This window comes from Rissa tridactyla, chromosome 3 (genome assembly GCF_028500815.1).
Source record: "Rissa tridactyla isolate bRisTri1 chromosome 3, bRisTri1.patW.cur.20221130, whole genome shotgun sequence".
Classification (NCBI taxonomy): Eukaryota; Metazoa; Chordata; class Aves; order Charadriiformes; family Laridae; genus Rissa; species Rissa tridactyla.
The window spans coordinates 13,032,214-13,049,491 of NC_071468.1; the positions used below are offsets into that span (position 1 = coordinate 13,032,214).

Sequence of the window (17,278 nt, forward strand, 5' to 3'; positions counted from 1 at the left end):
TAGTTGTTAAGGTTATTTAATTTTTTTTATAAATCACAAAGCCCCCCCAAAGCAACAGAAAGCAAATGTTGCATTTTTCCAAATTATTTTATTGTGAACTGAACCACTTTCTTGTCAGTAGACTGAGCTCTTAGTGTCCGTCACTGTGAATTACAAATAAGGCATTTCTTATTTGAATTAGATGAAGGAATTTTTTCCTAAATTATCTAAGAAAATCATAATTTTCTTTCCATTGTACAAACACTGATCTCTACTCTTTGCCAGCCACATCATTGAAACATGGGAACACTGAGTAGAATTATAGCTTTCCAGCCAGTTCTAAGGATTTTCATGCATTCCCAGTGTTGGGAGCAGCTGAACACAATAGCATGTGCTGAAAGGAAGGGTTTTCTTTCAGTCTAACAAATCATTTTTCAATGGTTTAGAGAATTCTGACTCCTCACATGCATTCTGTGTAATTTTGGTGGTAGTGGTGGTGTTCACGCTCTTAAACGTCCTTTCTTTTTGTAACCTCAACTGGTACAGGGGATTTGTGACTGACATGAAATTATTTTAAAGTTTATTTTTTACGCACACTTAAAGACAAACTGCAGCTATTTTTAGCTAAACGTGCCTTTTAAATGTGAAGAATTCAAGTAGATACTCCTTGCTGAACATATGTATTTCAAAGAGAGGTTTAATACAGAGATGACAGCACGGGCTAATGCTTTGTAGCATGTATTAATTGCAGTCATAGGGATATGAACATATCAGAAGGCAGAATATGGCTGGAAACTGGGGAGCTGGCTTTGTTCCTAAGCATAATGATTTTCTATCAGTTTAATATCAGCATCACTATGCTCTAAGACTGGTAAGAGATATCGACATCAGGTTGCTATAAATCATACAAAGCTCTCTGTTAACTCACACAAGACCTTCTCCACTGGTGTGTAAATGATGAACGGATTTCCTTGTGTGTGGACTTTGAGGGTGTGTTCATATTCCTCTCAAGTTCTTGCTAAAGTTGGACATTCTCACTTCTATAATCTGTATAAGAATGGCAAACATTCATGACGTAAATGCTGGGGTTATTTGTATGGCAGTGCCTAAAGCTCTACTTCATGCTTCAGACGTATGCAGACAACATTAAAAGACCATTCTTGTGCAGAGAAATTTATTAAGTGACAATTATTAGTACCGCTGTTACATGTTCAGTGATCTGGAGTCAGACATCTCCACAACACAGACAAAACCAGATGGTAATGTTCCTAGTAGTTTGAAGAAATATAGTCATTTTATAAACAATAATTTAAGAAAAATGGGCACACCACTCACTGCTCCAGAAGGGGCAGCCCAATGAAAGAAAGATATTTTTTATTATTTCTTTTAAAGATGTAAAACACTGCTCATGACTCAGTCCTGAAGGTATTTACTGGCAAAGCTGAAGCACATGATCCTGCTGTGATACCAGGACTGGGAGAGGAAAGCAGAGAAGCAAACCAAGCAAACCACATCAGTCATTCACAAACGCATGCGGACAACATGTCATCCCCACTAACTTCCGTGGAACTCGCTAGATTTTTCAGTGCTTGTCTGGATCATGGACAATAAAATGTCCGTGAATATCGTGTCCTTTTATTCAGGTGTAGAAGAGATATGTTAGTTGGTCAGAGGCAGGTGTACAATCCCTGCATGAGACAATGTGAGTTGGAGGAAGCAAACAGAGAGCAGGTTAGAGGTAAGGATGGCGGTTCTGTGGGCAGGGTTGGAGGTCAGCAGGAGAAGTCTACTCTCATGCAGCAGACACCAAGGTGGAGGAATATGGCCTTGTTTCATTGCTGAGGTTATTTTGGGAAAATTAGTCTCACAATCCATTTAATATTAATTCTCTCTTGTTTTCTCTCTCCCTCCCTCCCTGACTCGGCCTAGAAAAAATTGCAAGAAATGCTGTTGCTAGCATGTAAGCAGTTGCTTAACGTATTCTTTTTGCTACTCTCAGATAAAGAACTTTCCTTACAGGCCATTACAGCATTAACCAGAGGGTGAGATATGTCCAGAATGACTCCAAGAGCCATTGGCTTGCTGCCATACAGCGATACCTGGACAGGCTGGAGAGTTGGGTGGAGAGAAACCTTATGAAATTCAAGGGCAAGTGTAGGGTGCTGCACCTGGGGAGGACTAACCCCATGGACCAGTACAGGTTGGGGGCTGACCTCCTGGAGAGCAGCTCGGTGGAAAGAGACCTGGGAGTCCTGGTGGACAACAGGATGACCATGAGCCAGCAATGTGCCCTTGTGGCCAAGAAGGCCAATGGCATCCTGGGCTGCATCAAGAAGAGTGTGGCCAGCAGGTCAAGGGAGGTCATCCTCCCCCTCTACTCTGCCCTGGTGAGGCCGCACCTGGAGTACTGTGTCCAGTTCTGGGCTCCCCGGTTCAAGAGGGACAGGGAACTGCTGGGGAGGGGACAGCAAAGGGCTACCAAGATGATGAGGGGACTGGGACACCTCTCTTATGAAGAAAGTCTGAGGGACTTCGGTCTTTTCAGTCTGGAAAAGAGAAGACTGAGGGGGGATCTTATCAACGCTTATAAATACTTAAAGGGTGGGTGTCAGGAGGACGGGGCCAGGCTCTTTTCAGTGGTGCCCAGTGACAGGACAAGAGGTAATGGGCACAAACTTGAGCATAGGAAGTTCCACCTAAACATGAGGAGGAACTTCTTTACCCTGAGGGTGGCAGAGCACTGGCACAGGCTGCCCAGAGGGGTGGTGGAGTCTCCGTCTCTGGAGACATTCCAAACCCGCCTGTGCCACCTGCTCTAGGTGACCCTGCTCTGGCAGGGGGTTGGACTAGATGATCTCCAGAGGTCCCCTCCAACCCCTGTCATTCTGTGACTCTGTAAAAAAAAAAAAAAAAAAATCTAACAAAATGCAAAATTACTGAATAAGGTATTACATAGACCTTAAAGAATTAATTGACTGCTAATGCAGCGGCTTTGTCAGACACACACACAAAAAAGAAATTGGATCTATAACTGTGCTTTCTTAAAAAAAGTAGTTCTGATTTTCAAGACTGGTATTCAAGATTTTCAATAATACGACTAATTAAGTCCCAGTCTCTGTGCATGTATCCCTAATATGTGAAAATAGGTTCTAGGCAGATCTAAATCTTTTGTGAGTCTCAGTGGTTAGACACAGAAATAAAGATGTGTGCACTTTGACAGCCTTTAGTATGTTTCCACCATTTTCAAAAAAGGTATAGACCGTTTTAATCTAGAATCAAAGAATCACTTAACTGAAGAACAGGTGTAAAGTACAACACACACACACACACACAAAATGTGATTTTGAACTATCACGAAGGATTTCAGATCTTACCCATTATGTGGCCCATGTTGATCATGGCAGTTGAAGTTTTCTGAGCTCCCAACAGGGAACAATCTCTGTTTTTTCTTCTGAAATATGGTCTTTACAATTTGGGATAGAAGCACAATACATAAGCAAAGCGTAAGAAAACCAGCATTGACCTGTCTGCATCCTGAGAAAGGAATCTGGTTTTCAGGTTATTTTGTAAATATTAGATTTGCTGAAACCAATTAAATAAAGCCAAATAAAGATTATGTGGACTTTCAAAACATTTTCCATGGGTGGATTTCATCCACTGACATTCATTGAAAATGCAGAAAATAAGTAAATTAGTAATTGCAAAACTGAGATTTTCAGAAACAGTTAAGTAATTTGCTGACTTGAGTGAGACTTTTGTCTGATTAAATAAGGAGTTTTGGAAAGGCAGAGGATTTGCTTGTGCAAGAGTGAAGTAAATAGCTGATCGAATCTGGAACAGGTTCCATTCATTTTCACGGCAATCTGATTAAAAATCCTAAATTAAGGTGTATAATCCTAAAAATTGATCTTTTGAATCAAAAGCTTACATTTAGAATCAGGACTGCACACAGATTGGTGACATAAAAAAATGAGTTTTTCTAGTTTGTTTGAAATTAGACGATGTGCTACCGGCGCCTTGATTAATGCAAGTGCATTGTGTTCCTTGAGCTACACTTTGTTTTGGTTCGATTGGCTACATCAAAGCTAGTTCTTGTATGCTGTGCTGTAGACACTAGCAATACCAAAACTACTTCTTGTCACTTCGTCATTCATATGCGTTGAATTTGCCTCTTTTTGTGGAAAAAACTCTCTTCCTTAGGACCGTTTATCGTGGTTTATGGACGTGGTAGTAGAAGACAGACAATATTTTTGCAAAGATATAAAAAGGTTTATAGCCAAAATATTGGCCTGCATTATCGTATTGCTCAACTTCTATGCCAAGGCTTTCTCTCAGACCAAATTTCAACCATGCAATGTTAAATTGCATCCTTAAAATTCTATAAGAAATTCGCTCGACCTCAGCTACTATTTGGAGGAAGGAGCAGACAGAAAGACGGGAATCTGAGGCAGCCGCCCCTAGCAAACAGGGAAAATACAGTTTTGGTAAGGAAGAGGGAAGCGGATTGCACTGCCTGCGGGACACAAGGCAGAGGCCAGCGCTTTGCCTCTCTGAGGTGAATGACACGGGGCACTGTCTATTCCAGCGCTCGTTTGCAGCTCAGTTTTTCTGCATAGAAACAGGGGAATTACAGGTGCAAGCAAACCATTGTGCTTCTAGCTAACCATTTGCAATACCCAATAAATTCAATTAATATGGTGTTACAGAGTGGTTGGTGTATGCCAGCTGCAGCTTATCAACTAATTACCATGTTAACAGACTGCTAGCAGGAAAAAGGTTGCTTACCTGGCTGGCAGACAAAGGAGAGAAGGGCAAATGCTAAACTTTTTGCTGGTGTTTTCTAGCGATCAGTACAGTGTGAATTTTCATTATCTCTTGCATACCTGGTAGTAGGACTGTTGCTGCTAATTTTCAGCCATTTGCTAACACCTAATTTAAACCTCTGTGGAAACATTGGTGTTTTTTAGGGTGTGACTAGTCATTTGACAGCCTGCGAAGTGGCAGGTGAATGCTGACAAGTTTTGAGAACTAGGTATTCTCTGAGGATATTGCTCATAAATGGAAGCAGGGAAAATTCAAGGCAAAAGTAGCCTATAATGAGGATGCATGTACCTGAAATAGTCTAACCTTAGGCTGTCTTCTTCTAACTATATAGAGACCTGAATGAAACCTTGTTCTACCGTGCTGACATGCTATTCTGGCCCATAGGTTTCAAAACCAGCACTTCTCCTGAGGTTAAGAGCTGTGGTCTAGATTTGGGACAGTTTAAATGTAAGCTGGATCTAGATACAGCACACGTTGTGAACATACCCTTAAAAAAGTTGCAGAAAAGGAATAAATGAAAGGAAAGCTGAAAGCAGCGAGAACATGAGAATCGTATTCCAAAATAAGACAAAGCTTTATAGATATCTCAACCTTTTTCCTTGTGCTAACATCAAAGACACCAGCGTTGTTTTATAGAGTATGATGAGAGAAGCAAAGAAAAAACAGGTGATCTTATTAATTTCAATAATTTTATCATGAGAAAAAGAACATTAATTACATTAAGTGTAATTTATATTGATCCTGAAGTCCATTTATCTTCTTCTTCCCACCTCCTGAGATGCATATAAGGTCTTGACAATATACGATTCAAGCTGACCAAGCGTAGATATATCTGCAAGTTGTATCAGAGCCTTTGTTTAGCAGGTGTAGTTTGGTAATTGCAGCAGTCGCGTTTCCAGTGTGTGTGCATGTAAGTTCTGAAAGCCTGGCCCCTTCTTTCCCAGGCACATTATCAGCTTTGTCAGTAATGGATCTGACTTGATGACAGTATTTAGAGCAAATTGAATGCAGCGTGCTTTCAGCTCCAACGTTCAAGCCATATATGTAGTGTTTGTGGCACAGACATTCATCTCTTCATGTAGTAGCTGCTTAGTGAGGGAAGACAGTCAGGGAATCACCCACGGTTGCAAAGGTGAATGTGGGTGTCTGCACCTCCAGCTCATTTCATGAGCAAGAATCATTCCTTGCTCTGTAGGCCGAGACATGAGATTCCTCAGTCTTTACAACTACGTTTTGGTGCTCCCTTGCAGAAAATTGGTTCCTAGATTAGGTGGTTTGGGTTTTTTTTGCCTTTTTTTTTAATGAGATGGTAATGATAAAAATAGCAGGCAAAGAAACCTTGGTCCTGTAAAGCTCAGTGGCAAAGCTTTTGCTAAATTCATTGGGGCCCAAATGTCACTATCGCTAACACTGTAAGTCTTTGGTACAATGAAGCCAATCTTACAGTTAGCTGCCACCAAAAATGTATATTTCTAGTGCCCCTGCCCTTTTCTTGCCATAACACTTGTGTTCATCTGCAACCAACTAAACAAAAGATACTGGTTTGGTTGTCTGAATTGGTTCCCCACGATTACAGCAGTTTAGCTCTAGCTTGAAAACATGCTATCAGTAGTGTAATATTTGTGTTTTGTCTTCCTTATGTTACCTTATTTGCAAAAGCATTTAATTTTTTTCCCATTTAGGAATACTTCAATTTAAAATCTAGACCACCCACTGACTCTGCTGATCAGTCGAAATTTCTGAAGCAAAGTAACAAATTACCAAAGATTTCCCAGAACACATGCAAAAAATGGGATAAATTACTCCATGTAGAAAAGAAAGAAGCAGAGGTGCAAAGGTGAATGACAATTGTAGAAGTGGGGAGAGGGTAGGACAGCTGAACTGGAAAAAGGAGAAAGGATCCATATTGGGAGAATAGGAGTACTAAAAGAGAAGCAATACAGCCGATATTGTTAAAATATATAATAAAGAGAGTAAGAGCACAGAGATGAAGAATGGTAAAAACATTGAGTGATATATTGGTTTACATTTTCAATTTTGGCTAAAATTAAATTTAGTTTTGTGGAAAATGTTTTCATAAAACCTTCTTATTAAACTGCGTAAAATATTCCCCTCAGCTCTGCAGAACATATTAACTTATAAAAAACATTGATTTTGTATGCTTTATCAATTGGCGCTTTGCTACCAACTAACCTATCTCCCTTTAGACTTATGTTGACATTTAAAGACGAGTGAAACAACAACCCTCCCACCTCTCAACCACGGGAAAAAAAAAGTTACTTGCAAAACCTGCAGTCCTAAGGAGTTGGTAGGATTTGTAAATGATTTCAAGTCAATCTATGGCAAATTATTGCAATTGGAAATAAGCACTATATTCTGTGCAGAGACAATGTTTAGCTTCTCAGCAAAACAACATTTTAAACTGTGGATGGTGTTTTGCTTCTAGACTATTTTTATGACTAGCTAATTTTGTTAATGTCACTTTAGAGGTATTTTAATGCATTGTATCTTTCCTCCCAAGAACCTTCAAAATTTAAATTTGTAGGAAGTAAGGAACCTGGGCTTGTGCACCAACAAGTAGAACAGTTACCTTAATAATTTTCTCTTGAACATGTTTGAAAGTAGGTTATTGTCTTGTTCCCTCAAACTCAGTAAGCTTCTGACAGATTTCTTAGAATAAATGCAATGGCGGGAGTTCGAGATGGTAACTGTAGCTGCTCTGCTCACAAGCACCACACCTCTCCACCACATCACAGTGTGTTGTGTGCGCAGGTCTCAGCTCCCATTCCCTTTGAATCATGATGCCATTATGATCAAGGAGTGTACAGTGTGTGTTCGGCAACGCAGCCAGTTTTGTTGTACCTCTCTCGTGGTGATTAGATCGTGGCTTTGGATATAGACTGTTCCGAGTCTGACGAAAGTTTGTCACTGAGCTATAGCAGCCACATGTGGAACCACCTCATACTCCTTCCCTCCCATGGCAGCTCAGTCATTGATGGACGTCCCCTGGGGAGCCAGTTCTTGCCTCGCCTCGAGAGCTACCTGAGGCTGGGTAGGAAGGGTGAAGGCTGAGATGACCCTGTACTCGGACCAGGGTGGGTTTGAGCTTAGTCTCTTGCACAAGTTTACAGCAGATCCTCATCCTGATTTTGTAATTGGGCTGCATCTATCCCACTGGTTCAGCAGAGGAAGCACTGAGATTTGTTTTTCAGACATATTCATCATAATGAGACGTTGAAATTGCAGTGATCTCAGAAACCAGTTCAGCAGAATCCAACAGTGCTGCAGAAAGTCGACCACAAACAGATCTACAATGATAGCACACAGAGTGAAAATTAATATGTGTCCTGTAAATAATTGCCTTCATGCCTCATTGCAAAAGCAGTAGTTAAACATTCTTGTATTGTGAGTGATTTCCTATTCACAGTTTGTGGTAAGGCATAAATGTAAAGAAAACAGGTTTGAGGTCCCTTTGTTGGGTTTTTTGTTTTGTTTTTAAGGCTGCTAATTTCAATTCATGAACACCATGGGAGCCTGCAATTCCAATTTTCTTTTCACAGTATTAATGAAAACTGGGCACTGAAAATAGTTAGATTTTTCCCTCTAAATTTTAAACCACTTAGAAATACAGTCAAGAATAATAACTTTCTAATCCATTATTACACAATGTAAAACTGTGCTCAATTGTTATTATTTCATGCAAAGTTTTTCATAAGTGGTAGAAGAGGCTTTTAAAAATCTGTCTCTTCTAAGCTGGTCTTTGAAGCAATCCAGACAGGCTGTGTGCTCTTGAGAGCAAGAGTTGTGCATCAGGGAAGTTAAGAAGGGATCACTGCTCCACAAGATCACATTTGTTTCCGCTCACTGTTATGGCATGGGCTGAGCATAATTACAGTCTTTATGGTTTTCTATTGTTCCTAATCAAACCATCCTCAATTTATTATAGATTCTTTCAGGATTTTTTGGAGATGACTTTTTATTCTTAAAAATCGGGGTCATTTTAATGACATTTAATCTTAACATGCACCTTTAAGGTATTTTGCTTCTCATTTACAATAACAAACTTCATCCGGGATGAAGTCACTGTCTTTTTGATGCTGCAGACACTAACAGAGAACTGCAACTGAGTAGCAGACAAGGTTACCCGTAGACATACCTCTTCGCTGTGCTGGTTCAGCTACCAAGATGCTGGGAAGAAAACTGCTGGGAAGCAAAGAGCAAGATTTCTGTAACTTTATAATCTTCATTTGCTCTCATTGAGATCATCTCTTGTCCCTTGCAATAGTTCCTGTCTTGCAGGGGAAAAAAAAAATCCAGGTAAATTCCCCTTGGGTACTCAAGTCTTAGTCAAATAAAGGTCTTACTTAAATAGAAGGCAGCTGTTTCAGCAATGTTATGGATGGGGATTTGTTTATTTACAAAGATTTCCGAAGACGTATAGGGTGGCCTTTTCCCAGTGGCCATTTCCTCTTTGTTTCAGAACAGGACACTTGCTTTAGCATGTGCTCCATTAGCCCTTCCTACCTAAAATGCTCACAGACAAACCCACGTGCTTTGTAAAACTTTCCTCTTATTTCCTTCTCCTTCATTTGTCTTGAGAGGCCCTGCTAGGTTTAAAAGGATATTCTAATGTAAATGGAAGAAAAATAGGAAGAAGTCATTTCCCTTGCTGAACTGCTCCTTTTGCAGAAGTCCAAAAAACGTAACAACAGATGCTTTGAAAATGTTTTAAGTTTAAATAACATTAATGTAGTGGTTGAATATTCCTCAGGCAGATGGGATAAATGAGATAATTGTGAAAACATTCTTAAAAATAAAAGGATGCCATCAGGTGAAAGGCAGGAGTTTGGGTAACGTTGAAAAATATTCCTTACATGTTTTTTGAGGTTGCAGTGTTAAAAGAATGTTTTCCTCTGAGCAAGCTGTTAAGTGTCATTTAGTAGACATTAATTGTAAAGTTAGTTGACGGTATTTGGCCCAAACGTCTGTATTTTAAAGAGAAAGAGCAGCTGTTAGTCCATCAGGTATTGACAGAGTTTATTCAGTTGCTACTATTATTTCTCAGAAATTAATTTCCAGAAATCACATGCAGTAAGATAAGAGTTTGTCTCGTTTTCATTCACTATGGAAATACTCAGGAGTCTTTATTCGGCAGCAAAGCATTGTCTCATGTAAAACAATAAGTGACACCCTGTGTGTAAAAGAATTTCCATTTTCTGCATTAGCTACAATGAAGAAACAGGATCTAAAACGATCACTGACTACTTTGGGGCAGACCACATTTCTTAGTAGGGTGAGAAAAAAATCTCAGAGCCTTCTGAAGCGAAACGTCAAGATCTCTTGTGTAGTCATAGAAAATACCAATTGTACCAACTCGTAACAACTAAGAACTTTCAAAGGGAAAAAAAAATAATATTAAAATACTATTTGACACGAATGACAGTTTTCTTGACTCTTACTGTGGTGCCTCTGTTCTTTCAGCCAAATAAAATGTCACCTTCTTTAAACCTATGTGGGATAACTGCCAGGAAGTGGTGTTTCAACAGTAAGAACACAAATCCCCAAGAAATAAATGATGAGTAATACCAAGGTGGGGAGGAAACTTAGTTCTTCTGGGGATTTGTGGCTTTTTTTTGCTGTGTTTTATTATTCATAGGCCAATTGTGGATGTCTGTAGCTGGTGGCTGCTTTTAATTCTGGTTGTCTCCAAACTTGTTGCTATTTTTTGACTAGTGTAGACAGTTTGAGTGGCATTACTTTTAATGTAGCATCCTTAAAATCATCATCTTCCTATTATGTCTTTACAGTGCAAAAAAAGTTACTATGGGCCACAGTATGCTTTCGTGCACCTTGAGCAAGACACTTCTTCAATACGTTTCAATAAAACGCTAGTTGTAGGCAAGGCCTGATAAGCTAACATGATGAATATATTATAAAACCAGTGTTTAATAATATTCTTAGTTAACATTTGTATTTTACTGACTACATTTTTAGCCATGCAATAATGATCTAAAATGCGGTTTCTATGAGCCAGCCTGGATGCTTAATGAGAGTGTTCTGCAGTGCTTGGTGGGAAACTGCTTGGATCGCTCACTTCTCTTTTCTTGCTCCTGAGCTCAGACAAGGCAGCCACTCCTGAGGGTACACAGCCTCTCAGGAGTTTGGAAATGCTAGCCGTAGTCAGAGGAACATTGCATAGACCCAGGTCACTTCATTTCTGTCCATGACACTTGCTAAGTTACAGAAGAAGATCCATCACAGCTATTGCCACTTGAAGTGATTCTATACAAAGATCTGCCTCTCCTTCTGAAAAATGCAACAGAGAAAGGAGATCGTGGGAAGTGCATGAGTATTGTGTGTGCTGTGAGCATTTAATCTAGAAATTCCTCCTGGAATTCCACATTGCTGTGCAAGGGGACAAAATGCGCCAGACAGCACAATAATTCTGTCAAGAAGACTTTACAGTCTGAAGACATAGGTCAGTTCAGTTCATATCACAACTGAAAAGACCAGAATCTGGCCTGAGAGGTGGGTTCTTAGAAGGCTGAGCCCTTGTTCTGTGCAATTTGAGAGTTTTTTTCTGGGCATAAAGCATTGCTTGAATGAGTGTCTGGTGTCGGCATCAATGACAAAAAGAGGAGTGGGAGAAGTTGAGGGAAAAAGTGCTCTAAAGTGTAGTGATATCCAAAGAGGATTCTCTGAATTAGAAAAGAGAAGGGAGGGTTGGATAGCTCTGTAGAAGTAATAAGGTAAATATAATTTGGAAAAAAAAATATTAGAAGGAAAGGAGGAATTGAGAAGCTTGCTGAGGGAAGTCTAAAGGAGAGCTGAGGATACCGTATTTGTAGCCAACTTATTGGATGCTATCATTTATTATTAGGGGGAATTTTGATTTTCCCCCATTCTGTTTGGTAGTCTGTCTTATTATCACTGTCTTCTCAATAAGTACTATAGTGTCACTTTTTGCTCTTTACAGGAGAGCGAGAGAGAGGGAGGGAATGGCAGAGGGAGGTCCCTTCCTCCCAGATGTTTGTGTTCTGGCCTTTAAATTGTGGCGTACCTGTTATTTCAGATTATTTAGGCACTCTTTGCTTAATAACAGCATTTGGAGAAATTATACTTTTGAAGGCTAAAATGAGACTTTCCTTGCTGTCCTTTTCCTTGTTTAAAAGCCTGTTTACTCATGCTGACAGACATGGAAATGGAATGGGCTGCAAACCTAAATGTTTTCGGACTGGTAGTTTAGGGTACCCTGATGGGCAGTCCTGACCTCGTGAGCGCAATTGGAAAGATGCATGTTTGTAGCAGGTAGATGTGACTAATTCCTCAACGTGCAAACTCGGTAATAACCTCTCCCTTATTTCATTATCTACCTACAGCAAATCCTACCAGGGCAGGAGGAGGAAGGGAGTACCCTGGCTCGTCCGAGGTGATTCGTGAATCCAGCAGCACGACAGGCATGGTAGTTGGGATCGTGGCAGCAGCGGCGCTGTGTATCCTCATTCTCCTGTATGCTATGTACAAGTACAGGAATCGAGACGAAGGATCGTATCACGTAGATGAGAGTCGAAACTACATCAGTAACTCAGCACAATCCAATGGGGCTGTGATCAAGGAAAAACAGCCCAACAGCGCTAAAAGTTCCAACAAAAACAAGAAAAATAAGGATAAGGAGTACTATGTCTGATCTCAACATCTAAAAGAACGCTTGTATAGAAATAGTCTTCATTTTATCTGAGACATAATACAAACTTATTTACTTTACTTTTTATGAAGCACATTCAAAAACAAACAAACAAAAAAGACAGGGAATGCAATCAGAAAGGAAAGACTGTTTTTAAAAACAAGCATTTCATGCTCTTGTTTTTCAGAAACAGGAGTTGATAAATTCCCTAACATCCACAGTGTTTTCATTTACTCTGCCTGTCTTTATGTTGCTGGAACATTTCTGAAAGACAATGATGACACCACGCATTCATAAAGCAAGGAGTATTACTACAACATCAAGGCACAATATGAAACAAAACAAATTAAAAAAACAAAACAGGAAAAAAAAAGAAAAAAAGAAGCTACCTATGATTCTGGATTTAGCCAAAGTGCTAGCGCTTTCTTGAGAAGTAAGTTAGTCTTATTGTCAGAGAAGACTGTCATTATATGTGGTGACTCAACAAGCAAACATAAAGAGTTTGCCGTCTGGTGCAGTGAAGCAGTGATTGGAAACTTGCAGTTGAAACAAAGTGCTGGCTTTTCTGAAGACTTACGTAGAAATACTTTCAAAAAGCCCCTTTCTGGTTGTGAGGAAAATAGTATGGAGGCCTTATTTTCAAAAACAAAAACAAAAATCTGGAATATAAGGCACATTTCCACAAAAAAAAAAAAAGAAAAACAAGAGGGCATAGATGCAATCATTGGGAAATTTTCATGCACGCTTAATATGTTATTACATATGTTTATATAAAAACACATCTATATGTGCTTTCTGGACTGTGATAAGTGATGTTTTATAGCCTGTTGTATAGAAAATGCAAACTATATCTGCTCTTCAGCCATTTTTGGTAAACTCAATGTTATAAGTGTTGCTAGGTATAGAGAGTTTTATGACATCTGGAGCAACAGACATACTTCAGTTTTTTTGCAGCCATTATAAATCGTCCCAGATTTCTTCCCCTTTTTTTTTTTTTTTTTAATTTACAGTGTAGTGGTTATACTAAGGGGGATGTGTATGAATGTATATAAGAGTCAGCTAATTTTTTTCTTACCTGTACAGCCTCTATTCTGTTGCAATTAAGTTTTAGTAGTTTGTATGAAAGAAGTGGACTAGAAAGCAAAAATATATCTCTACTGTAATTTGTCTTCTCCCTCCTGTCCCCATCTCTTGCTCCTGATATGCATCAATGAAGTTGATCAGAATGGCCAATTTTCCTAGAAATACACATTCATTAATTAGCAAAATATTTAGTGACTTAAACTGGCCTTCGGCTTCCAGTCAAAGCTTCACTATTGGAGAGCATGGTTTGCCTTACAGAAACCTTGTTCTTAAGAAATTATGAGAATGATGAGTTTCTTGAGAATCTTAGGAAGTATCGTATAGTGTTTATCTGGCATTCAGTTATATGAACGACAGCTACTACAGCATTGGGTGGTAAAAGATCTAAAAAGACCCATTTTAATTATCCAGGCTGATTCTACTGCAGAATTTACCCCTTTCTCCAAAAATGAAATAATGTTGAGGTGCACGATAGTATTTTTCAACGGTGGGCATTTTGACATATGAAAAAGTATTTTTAGCTAAGTTGATTGTGTAGTATTGCAAGACGTCATAACCAGACAAATATAAGTTCATCATGTTTTAAAGCAACACATAGCTTTTCTTGCATATATAAAACATTAATGCATTTTAGTTAAACATATTAAATATAATGCTGTAACTTACATGTTAGATTTTTTTCTAGTATTATTTCATTAGGTTCACAGCAATAAATCACAGCGTAACATTTTATTTACATGGAAGTTCAAAGGGAATACATTAGGCAGAAAGAGGGTAGTTCAATAGAAATCAACCAAATCGTTGGAAGGCCTCCTGGGCGGGATATAGATGTTCACACTTTACAGACAGGAAGGAGGAATTTAAAATTAGCTTTAAACAGCGGGCACGAAACATTTTGTTGTGTGTTATTCTCTGTAGCTGATGAAAAAGGCTGGAAACTGGTACAGCTATCTATCTGGGAGTCAGAGCACTTTACAAATACATGTAGCTGACATGAAAACACCTCTCTTGAAGGCTGCCAACCACATCGAGGTGTTTCATGTTGCATTTGTAAAACAACTTTTAATTTTCATTAGCATTTACACATAAATGAGAACAAGTTCACAAAATCCATCTGATGTTCATTTCTTAGATTGTTGTTCACTTGTGGCATTCATGATTTCTCCCACCTTTACAAGACAGCTGTACTCAGGGAATGGCAGGGTCAGGTACACTGGAGGTCATTGCTGGAAGCAAGAGACTTCAGCTGGAGGGGGGAAAGAAGAAGTTGAAAGCCAGGTGGTGTTCAGATTTCGGTGCTTGAAGATACATAGAACAAGAATAATATGATGACAGGAGACCGGACATGACAGAATATGGTTTGGGCGAGATGAAATGGTCTTTTCTGCTTCGTATTGATTGCATTAATGAAATAGCATGGTCCTGTCAACTTCCAGGCAGTTTGGTAGATTAATCTTTAACTAAATCCACACATCAAGGAAAAAAAAAATAATCTGCTATTACTAGAATAAGCAAACACGATTTTAACACTGTTTCTGAAGGTTCTCCTTTTTCCTCTTTAATTTCATAATTTAACAAAAAACAAATATGGATGTATCAGAAGTGCCAGCAAGTGGATTTAAAATTCCTTTTTGTTTAAAAACAGCAGCAACAAACAAACAAACAGACATAAACCAACTACCTAACATAAAATTGGATCCTTTCTCTATAATAACCTAATTTGTTTGACTGAGATGGCTTCATTTCTATGACTGTATTGTGTTGCCTTTTTTAACAAAACACTAAATAACGTGTGAAACTTTCAACCCTAAGACATCAAAGAGAGGCCCAATGCCCCTAACCTTATAGTGCTTTCTGTGATAGATATTTACGATTTTTTTATTTGTTGCAAGGCCAATTTATTCATTATTGGAAATGCTAAGCAAGTGGAATTTACTGTTTTGTTAATAAAAATGTTTCTTAATACAAATGCTGGCTTGTTTCTTCTGTTGGTCGTAGATCTGGAGTACCTGTTCGTCTCAAAGCAGTGAAAAGAAATGGTAAATTGGTATGAAGTTACAGAAATTCATGTCAGGAAAAAGTGACCTCAGAGCTCTTTGTACACTTAACTGAAAACCTTCTACAAGTCTTTTGTTCAACTGTCCCTGTTAGAAAAGTATGAATTACATTAATGCATTGTTTGGTTTTGCATAGAGTTACTTCATTTGAAATTTTCTAGCTTTTTTTTCTTTAAATCAAGAAATTAAAACTTGATGTTCCCCTCCCCATATGAATGAAAAAAGAATTCCCTTCCTTTTCTGCCACTTTTTTTTTTCTGGTTGAAAGAAGATGGCAGAAGGTAAGGTTAATGGGATGAAGTGTTAAAATATTTTCTCTTGTCTAGAAGATGGTTTAAAAAATAATGGAAAATGGACATATTTCAGGTCATTAAAAACATTCCTAGATAATAATTACAAAATTTCAACCATAGCTAATCCATTACATAAGTACTTTCCTATTTAGCATGGCATTTAAATTCTTGGGTAACTTCAAGCAAACATCTAATCCTATTGATTTAAGCAAGTGTCTAAAGTTGCCTAAATGTATTGCTGAATGGGGATGGAGTTAAGCTGTTGGATCTAAACTCCAAATAGAATTTAAGTATGTATCTTCTTTAATCACATCAGTAGCTGCTTTGACTTCAATGGGATTTATTCATCTGCTTAATTAGGTATAGACTGAAGTGTTTTAGATAATTTAAGTTCAGGAATATCTGGAGAAAACAGCCCCTATCTTCCATTGGTATAAAACCGTTTCTAGTTAAACTTACGTTCCAAAGAGCTTTATACTGGGATTAGTACTTTTTTGTGTGTGTGTGTTTTTAAATAAATACTCAACATTACATTTAGGAAAATGCTTTTTACACATTTAAAGGGGCTATAACAATAGTTATTTTTGTTCTACTACCAAAAAAACCCCACATTTAATTATACTCTTTTTAATTCTACACTATATTTGTTCTTTTTTTTCATATATCTATAGTGTACTCTCCTTTTTTCCAAAATCCTAATGGCCTCTCAGTACCTGCATCATCCATCATCAGCTAACTGCTTTAAGTGGTGGCCTCCATAATCAATCACCACTGTGGCCAAGTAGTTAAAAAAACTTCAAAAGATGAGGAAAAAAGAGAAAAAGCTAAACAACTTAGAATAAGGAGCACACATATAGGCTGTAAACAACAACTGTGTTTGTTAATTCCTCCAATATGGCTTCTTTATAGTTCAACAAAACAGATTTAAATTGCATATCTAGATATGATTTTCATATTGATTATAGAAATTTGCTTCTGAGTTCAATACAGTCATGTTTAGAGGTGCTTGGAAGCATTGTGCTGGGGTAAGATGGATTTGTCAGTGCAATTTTATTGGGAATGAAGGCTATTTGTTTTATTTTAAAGCCCCCACTTTGTTAGAGTCTGTAAGTATTTCAGCATTAAAATGTTTCTGTCCCTCATGGGAGTGGGGAGAAACAGAAATCCACAGTGCATTTAAACTAATTTCTGAATTGATAAATGCTTGGGAATGATAAGATTTCTTGCCTGCCAGCCTCTGATTAGTCTGAATAGTCTATTCCTCCATTGGTTGGTCATTGCTTTCCATGAAACCAGAAGTATCGCCCATGGGTTAAGCGTTGAGCTAGAAATTCCAGAAAAGAAAAAAAAGAAGTCAT

General features: G+C 38.4%; 1 protein-coding gene across 27 annotated transcripts in view; it reads left to right on the forward strand.

Annotated features, from left to right (window-relative positions):
• NRXN1 (neurexin 1) overlaps positions 1–15,539 on the forward strand; it is a 715,088-nt gene extending 699,549 nt beyond the window's left edge. For all 27 annotated transcript variants that reach the window (XM_054193682.1, XM_054193683.1, XM_054193681.1 and 24 more), the window contains one exon: positions 12,183–15,539. In XM_054193682.1, coding sequence (XP_054049657.1) covers positions 12,183–12,490 — 308 coding nt within the window. In that variant the 3' untranslated portion in view covers positions 12,491–15,539. The remainder of the gene's footprint in view (positions 1–12,182) is intronic.
• The last annotated feature ends 1,739 nt before the right edge of the window (positions 15,540–17,278 follow it).